The sequence below is a fragment of the Anopheles nili genome, chromosome 2, assembly GCF_943737925.1.
Source record: "Anopheles nili chromosome 2, idAnoNiliSN_F5_01, whole genome shotgun sequence".
Classification (NCBI taxonomy): domain Eukaryota; kingdom Metazoa; phylum Arthropoda; class Insecta; order Diptera; family Culicidae; genus Anopheles; species Anopheles nili.
In genome coordinates, this window is record NC_071291.1 from 13,985,550 (window position 1) to 14,000,827 (window position 15,278).

General features: G+C 50.3%; 1 protein-coding gene across 2 annotated transcripts in view; it reads left to right on the forward strand.

Moving 5' to 3' along the window:
* The window catches only part of LOC128730465 (TLD domain-containing protein 2), a 54,230-nt gene extending 40,387 nt beyond the window's left edge, over window positions 1-13,843 (forward strand). The window contains exons 1-5 of one of the 2 annotated variants that reach the window (XM_053823513.1): window positions 2,400-2,450; window positions 12,324-12,445; window positions 12,538-12,697; window positions 12,785-12,954; window positions 13,396-13,843. In XM_053823513.1, coding sequence (XP_053679488.1) covers window positions 2,400-2,450; window positions 12,324-12,445; window positions 12,538-12,697; window positions 12,785-12,954; window positions 13,396-13,531 — 639 coding nt within the window. In that variant the 3' untranslated portion in view covers window positions 13,532-13,843. Of the gene's footprint in view, window positions 1-2,399; window positions 2,451-12,323; window positions 12,446-12,537; window positions 12,698-12,784; window positions 12,955-13,395 lie in introns of those variants that run through there. The other variant, XM_053823511.1, reaches the window with a different exon arrangement.
* The last annotated feature ends 1,435 nt before the right edge of the window (window positions 13,844-15,278 follow it).

A 15,278-nucleotide genomic window follows, 5' to 3' on the forward strand; every position in this document is an offset into this window, starting at 1 on the left:
TAAAATGGCCTCGCATTTGTTTTTAAATCTCTCTATCCCTCGGTAATAGCCACTGCTGCCAAAGCAGATAGACGGTTAGTTTAATTGAAAAAACGCGCTTGCCAGGACCCAACTAACTCTTATTTTGTTCGTCCTGCCCTCAATGCGTTGTCTGAAACGTTGTTACCATGGATTTGGCTCTCCGGATCCAAAAACGGACACTAGAAAACTGATCGAGAGCGCAACCAAAAGTAAGAGAGCGAGAGAAAACATGCGTACACCTACTCATTCGCGAGATCCGATCGTCGTCGTTGTCGCCTCGCATATACCTTCTGCGGACCGGACTGGACGCTGGCCATTTCATTCCGTCTTCAACTATTCGCCTTACCACCGACCGGGGCTCGATCGCGAAATTCCGGTGTTCAATTTTTTTTCGGGACCTTACGCTATCAAGCAAAAGCCGACCAAAGTGTGCCCCGAGTGCAGCAGCCCTGACCGTGGTCTCGTTTTCCATGGCTAGACGGACTGCATCGTGTATATCGTGGCGATTTTCGATCGCTGTTTCCAAAACGCGCTGGGAAACCGAGGAAGAGACCTGACTTGTGTGTCGGTTCGGTTGTAAAATAGGACGCGCATAAACGCATCACTTTGTTTTCCCAAAAATGTCCCCCTATGTGCTGATTGTTGTGATTTAACGTGCCGTGTGTGTGTGGTTGCTTATGTGAGCAAAGTAAGAAAGCGTTATTTGTTGGGATTTTACGCACGTCTCGAAGATGGCGGTTAAGGTCCCACAGTGAGGAAAGCCAACGACGGAGCGCGAAATTTCCATCGGGCAAGTGTTTTGTTGGAAGGGGAATAAAGCCAAGCAAAACCCCTGGGAGGACGTTCGCCGTTATAGCTCGATTACCGTGCAGTAGTAGGTTTTTACGGAGTGAACGCATAAGCGCCCAATAGCGTACGTATTGGGCTTGTTATTTGGCGTACTTTCATTTTACACCAAATGCAGCTACTGTTGCGATCGCGAACCCTCGTCATCATCATCGCGATCGCAAAACACCCCGCCGATGTGTGGTGGGCACGGTGTCGTAGTAGATGTGCGCTAGTTTTTTTTGTTGATCCACGAAAACGAATGAACAAAAAAAGGCCTCACAATTACTGATCTTCGTAAGTATCTCTTCACGCCGGCGAATGATCGGTACGATCAGAGAGTGCGCGATCGCGGTAGCATAAGACGACGGTTTATTCCGCGATCGGTAACTCATCCTCAGAAGGCATCTTGCGCTCTCTCGAGTGGACCTGATGTACGGGATTGTCGGAATTTTACGAATCTGTGCCTTCTAATCCACTCTAATGCACACAGGCATTTCGCGCTCTCTCTCTCGCTTCACTGCGATCGTACAGCACTCCACGTGTGTGGAAAGCCACCAATAAATTAGCTACTCCCTGGTGACTCGGGTGACTCTCACCGGCCATCATCGGATGGCCATTTCTCCGTGAACTTGCGCAGATCAGTTACATCCGAGCGCGGCCAGTAGGGACACACTAAAGCTAGGTCAGATGCATTCCCGTGCACCGTCTAGTAGTTCGATCGCGTGAATACCCCCACGGGGTCTGTGTGTTGGTGTTAGTTTCCTATTTCATGACCCATTCCTCGCTACGGTAACCCTGACTGGGTGCTGCTAACGTCCCGGTCTCATCAACGTTGTGCAGGGATCTCGACCTAACGTTCCCAGTCGATCTTCTGCATTCGCGATCAGACGAGCTTCGTGGCCCGTCGAAAACGGTTCAATCTTAACCGATCTGGCATCTGGCGTACGTACGCGCACCGTGTGTTGGTTTGTGCCATTGCAGAAGCAGAAGGTGACGATCATTTCAACGGTGATTTGAGTTACCGCCCGTGCGTTGTGAACCGAATTTATTCCAATCAGATGATAATCTCGCTCGTTCTCTCACTCGCGTGCTGTGTTTGAACAATTTGAGCTGCGCGCGACAATTCCGTCAATCACATAAACGTGTGCGCATGCGGTTTCGCGAGGGTTGAATTCTCCCCTTTTCGCGAGGGTTGAATTCCATGTAACGAGAGTGCTCTCTTTTTGGTGTCCAAATTAGCTTCTGCTTCTCCGTGTACGAACGCCGACAGGCCGGTACTGTCGAGTGGATTAAAGGTGGCACATTATTTTGCTTCAATTGGTACGATCGCGATCGCGTTGTGGAAAGCAAACACTCTCTCCCGTGCTGTGATATAGTTGTGTATTATTGTTGTTACTGTTGTTGTTCTTGTACTACGCTGTTGATTTGCATCAACACCGATCGGTGGCGCACTTAGCTTTTCCCGAGGGCACGAATCCGCCACCATCATCATCGTCGCCGTTCTACGGTTTGTTTTCCGTATCGTTGTTGGTATCGAAACACAAACACAAATGATGTCGAAATCAAAAATCAACCGACTTACGAAGTACCTGAAGACGAAGGTAAATGCACTAACCCATCCTGCTTTCATCATCTACCGGATAAATCTGAGTGAGAGAAGAAACAAAAAAACGTAGCAGAAAAATGTGCTCGTTTTGTGTCGCCAAAAAATTCAGAATGACGTAAATTTTGCGTTCCAACAATTCCCTTTTTCGCGCGTGCAAAAACGAGTGTCAGCTGCGTTAATAAAGCGATTCTGCGCTCTCCCACACCTGCGCCGGTGACCCGTACGTGTGCAAGAAATGCTAATCATCCTAGACCTTCTATCACCCATCGTCCCCGAACCCTTTTTGTGCTCCATTGCGGGCAGCAGCAAATTGTTGATGGTTGTGTTCAGCAACTACGGCAAAAAACAACTACCCCAAGTTGTTTATTGTGAGTTTTTTTTTGTTGTTGTCGTTGGTGGTTTGCTATTTTAATATTCTCACACAGGCCGACTCGTCACACACACACACACCCATATCCCTGCGAGAGAGGACACCCCTTGTAATGAGAAAAAGGTACTGGGGAAGGGGGCTACAGCCTAACCTTTGACGACCCTGACCGGCTGTCCTGACCGGTTCCGATGATGAAGGAACCGGACACCACCCCGCGCACCATCGTTACCCCTATCTATCGTTCACCCTCACCCGGTCGTGGTTGCGCGAACACGTGAGAAACCGATCGCGATAGGGGTGAGAAGAGTACCGAAATCCCTTCCGCGTGTTCTAGCCCCACGAAGGAAGCACCTGCTTGCGGTTAGGCGCACTTCCTTTTTGCACATTCCGTGGCTATATACGTTTCCATTCCACGGTAAATATCGTTGGTGGAATCGTCCAGCTTTCGTGACCTTTGCGTTCACATTCGCTTAACGCAAGGATCCTGAAGATGCGTGTGTGTCTGTGTGTGGTTTGTCATTTCTTCTCTGACTCCGTCCCAGCTCCAATCGAAATGCAAATTAATTTCATTTCTAACCGCCCACCTTCAGGGACTGCATGATAATGATGATCGCGAAGAAGGAATTCCGATTAGCTCTTCTGGCAGCGCGCTGTATGTTCAGGTTTTGCGTCGCTAGTGCAGCTGCCGATGCATTGAAATTCATTTGTTTGCTCGTCACATTTTACGCGACACGAGCTGCTGCTGCCGCGATCCGGTGCCACGTTTGGTAGCGTTAGGTCAGCTTGGTGCGGCAAACGCCCCATGCAAGTAATGATCCGGCTGAAGTGAAACCCTGACGCAGGTGGATCGAAAAGTTGCTGCTTTTGCCGTACGAATAAACTCGTGCGGTTGCGGGGCATGAAATTGATTTGAAAAAATGGATGAAATTTTCCTTTATTTTGATATAAAGTTATACCCACATGTAGACATATTTCAAACATTCAGATCAATATGTTCAAAATGTAACACAGATTTATTCAATTTTAGTGTTTTTTTTTTCCTTGAACAAAGTAGTTAGTGTTTGTTACATATTTTAAATATTTAGAGTTTCAACGAAAAGAAAGGGTTTCAAAAATATCACCACCGAACATGTGTACCACGCTGCTCTTAAGGCAATCAGTTTCACTTTGCTTCAACTTTTTGGGCAATTAAAAACATCATTTCGTTGACTTTCGGTTTGCTCACATGTGCCGCGACATGAACCGTCTGAGATGGTGCACGCGTGAAAGAGAGCGGATTGCTTTACGGATCACCATCCACGCCGTCCTTGATTGAGAAGCGTAACCGCCTGAAACTGGATCACCGCACGCCGGATTTCTTGTGGGGGTTTTTTTTTACAATCCATTGGCTCTGCCGTGCAGAAGACTAAAAGTGCTGACCTTTCGGATTTTGGTATCCAGCAAAAAAACCCGCGCTGCAAACACAAATCGTATGTTACTGGCATGCAAACGCGTATGTGTGTCGATTAGCGTTTAAAAATTCGCCAATATCAGGAGGCGTCATGTTAGCAACACGTGCTTACAATCACGTGTCATCAGAGTGATAGCGATATACAAAGTACACGCGCTATCACCAGTCACGGGAAAACGTCACTCGCTCTAACGAAAGCTCCCGCGAAAGCTCTCCCCATATAGGACGCCCTTTTGCTTTGGCTCTCTGTCAACGACCCATGCTTGGGTGGTGGTTGGAAGCTTTTTTTTTCTCCGAGAAAAACCAGCCCCCTTCACCCAAAAGGGTGTAAGATGGGACGCGTTTACCCCTATATTTCGTACAAAAAAACGCTCACAGACACAACGGCAACACATGCTCAAGCCAGCTAAACATCCCACGGCGATGAGACGATGGAAAGCATTCGCAGCATAAATGGACTAGCAGTGTGCGTGCCTGCGAATGGGGGGATGATGTAAAGTTCTCTTCGCTTTTGGGGTGCGCTCTTTCTTTCGCTCTCTCTCTCTCTCTGTATTTTTGCTCTCCTTTCATTTACCTGGAGCATGGTTGTCAAAAGTGGCCCGTTCCCTGTTCTAGTTCGCTTGGTGACGTTTTGGAGTATGTGACGGGGACCGTTTTGCTCCACCGCGGTGTTACCCAAATCGGAAAGGGTTGTGATTTCGTGGCTTTTCTTTCGCCTAGTGCACCGGTCTTAAGCAAAAAGTGTACCGGAAGCTTCTCAAATAACGCTGCGTGCTGTGGAATAGTTTCTATTCTGTCGTCGTCGGTTCAATTTATGCGCATAGTGCCTTTTGCGAAACATATGAGCGAGCGCGAGCTAGGGGTGTTGGTGTTTGACCAAGTGCACGCGTTATGAACGTTTGACATTTGTCTCTTCAGCTGCACCGGTTTCTGTGACGGTGCAAACGTAGCATGCTGCGATTTGCGTTCAAAAACCTCCTAAAATACCCACCGTGATTTGCTTCCAAGCGTTACACTGGACGTGAAAACTGCATCACCCCGCATAATCGCGTATGTCACGGGACCTCGTTTCGCTATCGAAACTCTCGAACCACGCCGGCAAAACCCGTCGGGTGACGGTCGACAAACCGGCCAGTGAAGGGAAGAAAACAGCGCCAGCGCACACACAAACAATCGGTCGTGATATTTAGAAGCAAAAAAAAAACGCACCCCTTCTCGCGCCCACTCCCACCCACTCAAGTGCATACGAAGCGCGAACATAATAACAGTGAGCGGAGGCCACATCAACGCGCACACACACAGACGGTTCCTCGGGAGGGGTGGGTTTTTCCGTGAGAGTGTGTGCGTGTGTTTTCTCCTACATCCGCTGTGGGTCGAACCGGTCTCTTCGAAGAGAGGGTGGTGTATGAGTAGAGAGCCTCATCATCCCCTATTCGTTAGGGGGGTTGATTCCGCGCACAATACAACGCACACCACACGCGTCTTGTACCGAACTGTATAACGTTTATCTGTGTGTGCGTCGTTGCAAAGCAGCGGCGAAAGACAAAACATAAACATTAGAGCATAATCTCGCTCCAAAACTTCGCACCGGTGCTCCGGAAGCTCGCAAAAACATCTGTCCGCCAAGTGCCAAAGTGCCGAAGTGCCTGCACCCGCCGTTGCAGTGAATCAGGGTGGTGAATGTGACTTTCCCGAGCAAAAAAGCTCAAGGATTGTGATCGCTGCTAATAGGCTAACAGCGCTGAAATGTGGTATCTCGTGCTGCTGGCCGTTTCGGCCGCCCTATACCTTGCCTCAAGACGATGGGGACGTCAGCTGTACTACCGATGGGGACGCCTAATACCTTTCCGGCGAGCGATCGGGAACAAATCGCGACCTCCAACGCCACCACTCATCGAGGTTCCCACACTACCCCCGGTTGGCGGTGGCGGAAGTGGTACCGGCGAAGAAGGCTATCCGCTGCTCGGCACCAAGGAGGAGTTCGATGACGATCGCTTACACACGGTAGGAACCATGATCGGATCGCCGGGATAGCAACAAGCTCCTCTAGCATAGTTGCAGGCATTTTGAAAACAATCCACCGTTTCCTAGTCAACATTGGTGCCCTTCCGGTGTAGGGCAAAGCAAGCACATGTCAAAGCCGCCGGGTGGGCCGTCTAGTGATCATGTTCGGAATGTCCTTCGCCACATTGTATAGCTAATGCTCGGATCGGCATCCGATTGCGCTTAGCAACAGCGGTTTCCGAGAGGAAATGGATTCGATTGATAAGCCGGCTAGTAAATGCAAACAACAACCCCCTGCTAAGGGTTAGAAAGTGGACTGTGTGCTACCACTTTCGCTCTCTCGGTCGGATTGCATTGTGTGTATGTGTGTGGGGTTGGTTGTCTTCCCTGTTGTGCATTGTCCAAGCCTGTCCCTGATGAGAAGCTGCACGCAGAGGTCGACCCCACAGACGTTAGATGTTGTTGCTCCAGTCCACCCGTTTGCACGGGGGTTGATAACGAAACGCGTATGGTCTTGCGGATGATAAGTGACCGCCGTGGGGTGGTGGATTGATTTGCTCGACATCTGGCTGACCGAGGCCGTTTACCCTGGGCTCTGGGTGGGATGGTGGACATTTTTACACCCCCACCGTTGTTGGTTTGGTGCCGTTCACCGTAGACGTGATATTTGCATAGACAAACCGTTGCTTTCGCGACGCGTCCCGCTGCATTATGTAAGGGATGAGACAGCACGAGAGCTGCCGGAGGGAGGAAGCGAGTGAATGCACTTCCTTGAATGCAACCAGTGCACTCCGCAGACAGGCTCGAAATCTGAGATCCCCAACGCGAGGGCAGGTGTTCGATGGCATCCCTTGTCTGGTGTTTTGTGACCGTTTGGAGTTCGCAAAGTGTCAACCACTTGTCCATCGTCGAGGTGAAGCCAACAAACCCGGACCCCACGCACCGTTACGGTCAGGTGATCACGATCAAGGCACCGGTGGGCTTGCGAGAAGATGATCAATTAGTTGCTAATGACTCGCGATCGTGTGTACTCTTTTGGCCATTCGGGTTTTGTGGCGGTTTTGATTTATGGCGTCCGAAGCAATCAGCTCGGGTATCAGTTTATTTCGCGCAGAGGAGGTCGTGTTGCAATTAATAAACTTGATTGCCAGCGCTGGTGCTTTCTCGCGGCTACGTGAGCATGGCTACGCGTGCACTTTTAGGACAAACTTATCAAGATGGCAATACGAGCCGTCGGGTGGTTCAGGAAGTGGTGCGATATGGGAAACTAACCTCAATGTTGATGCTAATATTTCTAAACTTATGAACCCAGCGATGTACAAATAATAAATCTGCACCACGAGTTAGACTAGCTTCGAAATCTACTGTTTGTCCATTTTCCTGGGCCAGGAAACCGCGCATGTTACAAAGTATGCCTATGCTTGTGGAACGGTGGAAGCGAATTTAAATATACGTCTATAAAAAAGTCTACTTTATGATAGAAAAAAAAACCGTTCTCTCCCTTTGCTACTAGCGCAACCGCATGCGTGCGTTCAAGAAGGAACCGATTTTTAATGCAATGCACGGAAAAGCCCGCTCGTGCGCGCACCTTTCCAAGGACATGCGTCACTGCTGCTGCTGGGCTGGGGCCTGCTATACCGAACAGGATATTCCCGCAGTGTCGCCGAGCGTAGCTGCGACCTCGCGTAATCGATCGCGACCAATCGCTAACAGCGAACCGACGTGAAACACCTCAGACAACGTCTCGGGCAAGTCGCAAAAGATCATTGAATGCTGCACGAAAAAAAAACCGCAACGATCTGACGTCTTTTTGCGTTCGGTGAAATCTGAGATAGCGCACACAAAACGCGGATTAATCGCGGTCAAGCGAGCGATTCATCGTTTTGCGTACATACGTGTGAGCAAGGGATGTGTGAAGATCATCTCCCGTTGGAATTAGCTACCACCCAGCGTTTGTGGGAGCATTTCCCACGTACTGGAGGCAGCACGCCACAGTCGAATGACGAATTCAATGGACACCCTTTCCATCCAAGGGCTTTGCGCAAACCAGGCGTGCTATGACAAAATGAATCCGCACTTGTTTGCAAGCCCACAGCATCGCGCTTTTTTTTTCGAAGATTAACCCCATATGATGCACAATCCGTGGGTAATCTGGTGCGGCACGTGTGACGCACCCCCGGGAGCATGACGCATAATAATAGGTGGTGCAATTGTTTCCGTCGTTGCACTAATGAAACGGCACCGATTAGCTCACTTCCGGCGCATTATAATTCTAATCTAATATCGTCCGGTTCGGGGGATGAGTCGGGCATTGTTTGGGTGTTGTTGCTGTGTATAACCCTAGTTAGAAACCCTAGTTCTAACGCAGGTGACATGATCGATATTGCAGTACTGATCAAGCGATCGTGTTTTGTATGTTGCCATTCATGTACGTGTCATCGAAGTCTTGCTGGTTCTGATGTTCGAAGGGACAATTATGCGAAGAGAGTTTCACCTTCATAAACCACCGTGGATAATCCCAATTAACATTTGTTTCTGCTGAAACTCTGGAACTCACTTGCCTGATTCGTGACTTCCTGAGCAGATCGTTCCAAAAGAGTTAACTTTGATTGCCATTCTTACAAACGGCGTCGAATGAATCACGGATGCTTGGAAGATTGCAACCATGTCAGTGCCTCGATCGATTAACTTATTTGGCCGTCTTCCATCTCCAACACCTGTCCGTAGCCTGGCGGTTTGGTCATCTGCACGTGCTTCTCCTGTCACTTCCCGGACGTCGTTAGATTGATTGCGGCAACCGCAAACCGTACAACAGCCTCTCCGAACCATTCGAGACAGACTCCGACAGACAAATGGGGCCACGTTTACGTTAATTGTGCGCCTCGCGGATGAGCTCGTAAAAACGGCAGACCGGAAAATTGGGCGGATCGCGGAAGCCAAGCGCGCGTGGCTTTTCCAAAATGGATCGCGCGAGGTAATCGCGAACAATCGGGGAACCGAGAAAAACGACCAACAACGGGCGGTTGGGCTAGCGGCTTTCCTTTTTCAAAGTCCACCGGTTCAGCGGCTTCACGCTTTCACGCGCGTGTGGTTCTCTCGCCCGTTGGCCTTATGGAGCATCAAATTCTAGGCCGCGCCGGTTTCCGTTAGTACGTCCGACTCTCGCCCCATGTGAGGTGTACACCCAGTTCGTCCTCTAGAATAGCGCTTACGCTGCGCTGCTCAGTCATGTGTGCATCGCATTGCATCGTATGGTGGGGCAGATCTAGATCTGGCCATAATCACCCCCTCGGATGCGCGGGTATCTTTGAGAGGAGGGGGTGGGTTGGGTGCGGATCAACCCTTCCCGGGTGCGGCGGACCCTCCCGCCACCCATCGAGCTACTAAAACGACGGCACAAAGGCGTTTACGCGCGCGCTAAGGGCTGCCGTTAGTTTAACGCGAGACTTCCACCGAGCTGGAAGTGCGATTCCAAACAAACGCCTCTGTTCTCTGAGCGCTCTGATAGCGGAAAATCCCGCCAGTCGGTAACGGCAGTGTCGTCGGTGATATTAGCTCTCGTTCTTCAAACACGGAAGGTGTCAACTATTTCGCACGCATTCGTCGCATTGCCTCGTGACGACTTGCGTTTTGGTGCGTGAGTGTTGCGAACGCTAAAGTTCCTCCAGTGACGGAGAAGTAGATCCGTGACGTGACGAGGTTTCGTGCGTCAGTACTTTGCCTTCTCCAGTGAGAGAGGAGTCGGGAAGAAGTCGTCATCATCCCTGGCACGGATTCGCGTTGTGCGTAAACAGTAATTAAGCGGTGTGTTAACCGTTCTCGTTCTCGAAGGCTCGCAACACCTTTATCGGTCGTTACGTGGTTGTGGTGTTTGTGCGCTTTAGTGGAAGTTTGCCGTCGGAGCATCGAACCACGCTCGAGGTTCCACATCCTGTTCCCGACGTTCCGGACCATAGGAGCAAACGTTGAAACGGGCTTTTGGGCAGAACGGCAGCATCATGTGTGAATTGCTTAACATGGCTCCGTACGGCGACAAGGTTGTTACCATCACATCTCGGGGGCCGGGTTGCATACGCATACGATCATTACCATCATCATCATCATCATCATCATCATCGTTAGCTGTGTTTTATTCAATGCAATATCAATGCCATTGGCATTCGGTTGGTCAGAGTTTTTAGTGAGGGTTTGTTTTAGAGAGCAAAAAATGTCACACAAAAGCCGACTATTGTGGGAGTTTTTTAATGAATAGCTAATGTGGTTTTTACAAAAAAACGATGGAATTGCAGCTGAAAAACAGCCTCAGCTTATTACGTGCTTTTTGTCCTTGCTTTGAAGCTAGCAAATCCTTGGGTTGGACAGTTCAAACCAATCTGCATTCCACGACGGCCAACAACCGATGCTCGTGTATTGCGCAGTGTTGGTGTAGTGATGAACAAGAAGGTGACTTTTTTTCGAATTTACAGCATCCCTGAGCTGGTGTTCGGTGTGGTAATTTTCCGCCAAATTCATCTCGCCTTCTCTCAATGAATAGAACGCGCTAACCTTGCTGGGAAAAAGCTTTCCATCTGCGGGGTAAGAATGCGTTTCATTCGATGCTCATGAGCCGGCTGCAAACAAAAGCATTGCAGGCATGTCATTTCCTCGCTGGTCGCCGCTTTTCACTCGCGCTTTACAACAACTCGCGCACGTCAACAAGCGACAATGCAAAGTGCATCCCTTTCCAGCATCTCCCCCAGCTCTCCTCCAGCGCTATGCGAATCACGTTTTTCATAATTTTGTTTTGATGCGCACACAACACCCCGTTCAATGAGCGGGTGGTTGATGACGAAGGAAAACGGGGCTCCCACCCCCGCCTGGTGCCTGAGAAAATGACAGTCAAAGGAGGGCGTAACGCGAGCGCATCAGCCCTCATTTACGCATCACACTGCCTCCCCACTCGTTTAGTGCTGATGGATGAGCCTCCCCCAGCCTACTGTGTTGTTGCGATGATTGTCGGTTGGATGATTCTCACTCCACCTGAGCCAACCTCCTGCGGTGTGTAATTGCGACGATATCGAGACACGGTACCCTAATTTCGTGTTGCAAGCGCAGAAAATACCACCACAAACGGTCAAATGCCGCTTGACACGAACAATCGTACAGAGACGTTGCGCTATCTCGCTTAACTGGCTGACTTGTGATCTAATATCCAGTGGTGGTCTAACGAAACCCTCGCCAGAGGACGGCCCAAGGAAAGCGCAGTTGTTTGCTTGCTACTGCTCTCAGCTCCCCCAGTTGCGGTTCTGACCTCAAACTGTGTACCCATGTCCCCCCAGATCCAGACAGTAGCCTAACAACAACAACGGAACACACCGTGGCGAACTCCGCTGTAAGCCGCTCAGTAGTGACCGGCTTCGAGAAGGATTTCAAGAATAAACATCACCTCGGTGGGCGGTGATAAAAAAGCACCACCCATTCTCGCGCCTCCACCACCCACTTTAGAGAGGGGTGGGTTCGCGCGATGGCGTAACACGGAGTAGAGCGTGTTCTTATGTATGTTGTACAGGTTGGAATGGTTAGGGGAAAAAAAATCGCCCAACATCGGCGACGAGAGATTCGTTACGATGCTTTGATGTACCCCCAATGTGTTTGCCAGCCCTCCCACGACCGATGTTTAGCGTGAACGTTTTTCGTTTGTAGTGGACGACTCTGTGTATATCTGTGAATGGCCTTGCGAGAGATGTAGCATTTTCCCCTCACACTAGCATATTTCTTAGATCGTTTCGTATGAGTAGTAGTTCTTCGGATATCCTGCCGAAGTGTCGTACAAAATCATCAATCGCCTACCAAATCGACCATCTCAACATCAATCCCCCCCCCACACACACACACACACACCCATGTCATCTACTCCTCCACCGTGCAAGCCTTGTTGTGTAGAACGGCTTTTCCCTCCCCGTGGTACATTGTAGCGCGCCCCTTCCGTTATCCTTCCGTCGAAGAGGTCGTAGATGTTACGCAAATGGATCACTAATGGATGGTCTTCTTGGGATCCCTCACAGGTTCTGTCTATGAGCACAGATGACTACAGAAAAGCGACCCTGTTTGCGTCCGGTTCGTTCGACCAGGACTTCCAGATTCCGGACCTGATCGGTCAGACGGAAATCCTCAGCGAAGAGCACAGGTACGGGGGTGTTTTTTTTTCTTGACGTTTTTCGGGAAGCAACGAGACGGGATTGATCTTCAACTCAACATCACCTGTCTTCTCATTTGCAGGGAAAAACTATGCGCCCATCTGCCGGCCCGCGCCGAGGGGTACTCGTGGTCGCTCGTGTTCAGCACCTCCCAGCATGGTTTCTCGCTCAACTCTCTCTACCGGAAGATGCACAAGCTCGAGAGCCCGATCCTGATCGTGATAGAGGACACGGACCACAACGTAGGTATCCTTGCGGTGTGCGCGCGTGCGCTGCTGCTGCTTTACCAGCACCCGGTTTTTTGTAACGCTTTCGAAATGTTTCCGCAGGTTTTCGGTGCGCTGACGTCCTGCTCGCTGCACGTGTCGGACCATTTCTACGGTACGGGTGAATCGCTGCTGTACAAGTTCAACCCACACTTCAAGGTGTTCCACTGGAGCGGCGAGAATCTGTACTTCATCAAGGGCAACCCGGAAAGCCTGGCGATCGGTGCCGGAGAGTAAGTATCTGCGTATCTTCCAATCCGCCGAAGGAGGCGTGCGTTGAGGAGTGTTCTGATAAGGCGACTGTCAACATGTTGGGTGGGAGACCACGGCGTCATTGATAGGACGACGGTGCACATTAGTCAGCCCAGGTGTCATCAACAACACACTCCGGCCGGTTGTTGTTGTGTTGTTGACTGATCCAAAGGACGGTGCAAGATCACGAGATCGCGTGAGAGAATACACAGCGTGAGAGGGAGGGGTGTTTTTTGCATGTGATTTTGCGACGATAAACACATGAGATAGAGTTCGCAAATGTGGCTGCCCTGGTGGCTAGCTTTGGTGAACATTTTTGTCCCATGCGCTGGCGCGGAGGTTGGCCGCGTGATATCGGACCGTGATTCATATACTGCTTCCTTGCTAGATTGTAATCCTTCTGTTTTCTTGTTTGCTTGCAGCGGTAAATTCGGCCTGTGGCTAGATGGGGACCTGAACCAGGGTCGATCGCAGCACTGCAGCACGTACTCGAACGAGCCGCTGGCACCGCAGGAGGATTTCGTCATCAAAACGCTCGAATGTTGGGCCTTCGTTTAAGTGTGTGTGTTTGCGTGTGCGAGTGTGAACGCAACCAAATCTCCCGAACGTGCAGGCAAAATAGAGCAAGAGCAGCAGAAAAGGATACGGATGCCGGAATCCCATCGCCGCCCCTCCCAGGAGCAGGGTAGCAGTTTCCGGGCAGTGCCTCCGGCGCCATTTGTCGTGTGCAAATGTTGACGATAGCCCTGCCCGGCCGTCGCACCAAGCTGTGTGTGTGTGTGGTGCGATCCGGACCAAATGTTGCGAGCAAATCCGTGGGTTTCCGTTTCCGTTAGGGGCGCAAACGATCGAACTCGGGGTGGGTGCGTACTAAACCGTCGTGCATGTGGTGGTGGTGGTGATGTGTCGCTCCTGCGCGATGCGGCGATGTCCTGCGACAAAACAAAAACCAGTCCGTACGGCGAAATTTCAAACGTTTGTCGATTTGAGGGCAGAACCGCCGGGCGGTAGGAACCACACACTGCGGCCTCGCATATGGCCTGGGAAAACGGAACGTAGCGCCCGCAAGGACACAAATGTATGTTGTTAAAACTGTAGAGCTGCATGGAGTATAATTAGCGAAAACGATAAAACAAAAAAACGGAAGCATATGCATATATCTAGAGAACACACAAGTACTAAGAAAATTGTAATCAAGAGTATCAATATATGTGCGTACGTGCGCGCGCGTGCGCGTTCGAGTTGTATTCGAGGAGTAGTAGAGAGTCGGTACAGAAACAAACCACGAGAAACAAAACCGTTGCAACACAAAATTAGAAGCTATCGCAAAGGGCAGTAGGGCAGTAGTTGGAATGATAGACTTTTTGGCCCTCGGTCGATGGCAGCTTACGCAGCAGAAACACACACAAACACACTTTCATACATCTAACCCCTTCATTGGAAAAAGCAGAAGCAACCCCGAGGGATGAGCAGAACATATATATATATATATATATAGCATATAGCATATAAATGAAATGAAACGCGTCCGCGCGCTGTTCGATGGAGAAGAAGTTTGCGCGTACACCTGGCGAAACCTCTCTGCATGCTGCCAGGTTGTGGCGTAGGTTGCCGCGTAGGTCAGAAGCCAACTGGGATGGGAAGGAATTGTAAATTCACCCTTCAGACCACACCAACCGGAATCCATCATCCTCCGGTTATTAGGTTAGCTCAAGCGTTGAGCGAACCAGGAACCCGCTCCCGGAACGGGCGAAGCGTTATTAGATGGAGAATTGTCGTCTTTAGATGGTGCTTATTAGAACCGTAGTGGAACCGCATCCTGACACGTACGCGGCGGTGTGCTTTTAGCTGTTCGTGTACGCGTTTTAGCTGCAATAAGTGTTCTCAGCATGCATGCCTCCCGGGGGGAAAACCGTGCATGTGTTGTTGCACGCCAAATCAATCGCTTGGCCGTTGTGAATCCTCCTCAAAAGCAAAATCTAACTCGCTAACCTCTGGTGGCCGGTGGTCGACATCTCTCGAGTGTCAGCGAAAGCCCTAGGGGATGCAAACACACGCGAAGTAAAGTACTGTGTGACTGTGGAGAGGTGATACCGCGGTATCATCTCCGGGCGGACAGATGCTGAGCATTTTACGAATGAGCCTCTCTATTGTTGATCCTTAAATAAGCACTTGAACCACCCCCCGAAGGTCGCGTACGCGACTGAACCAGACTGGCCTGGATGTTAACGTTGACGTGCGCGTTCACCGGCGGTATGTTAACGTTCGCATTCGGTGTATGTTCAGTTATTTATCAATTTCCAAC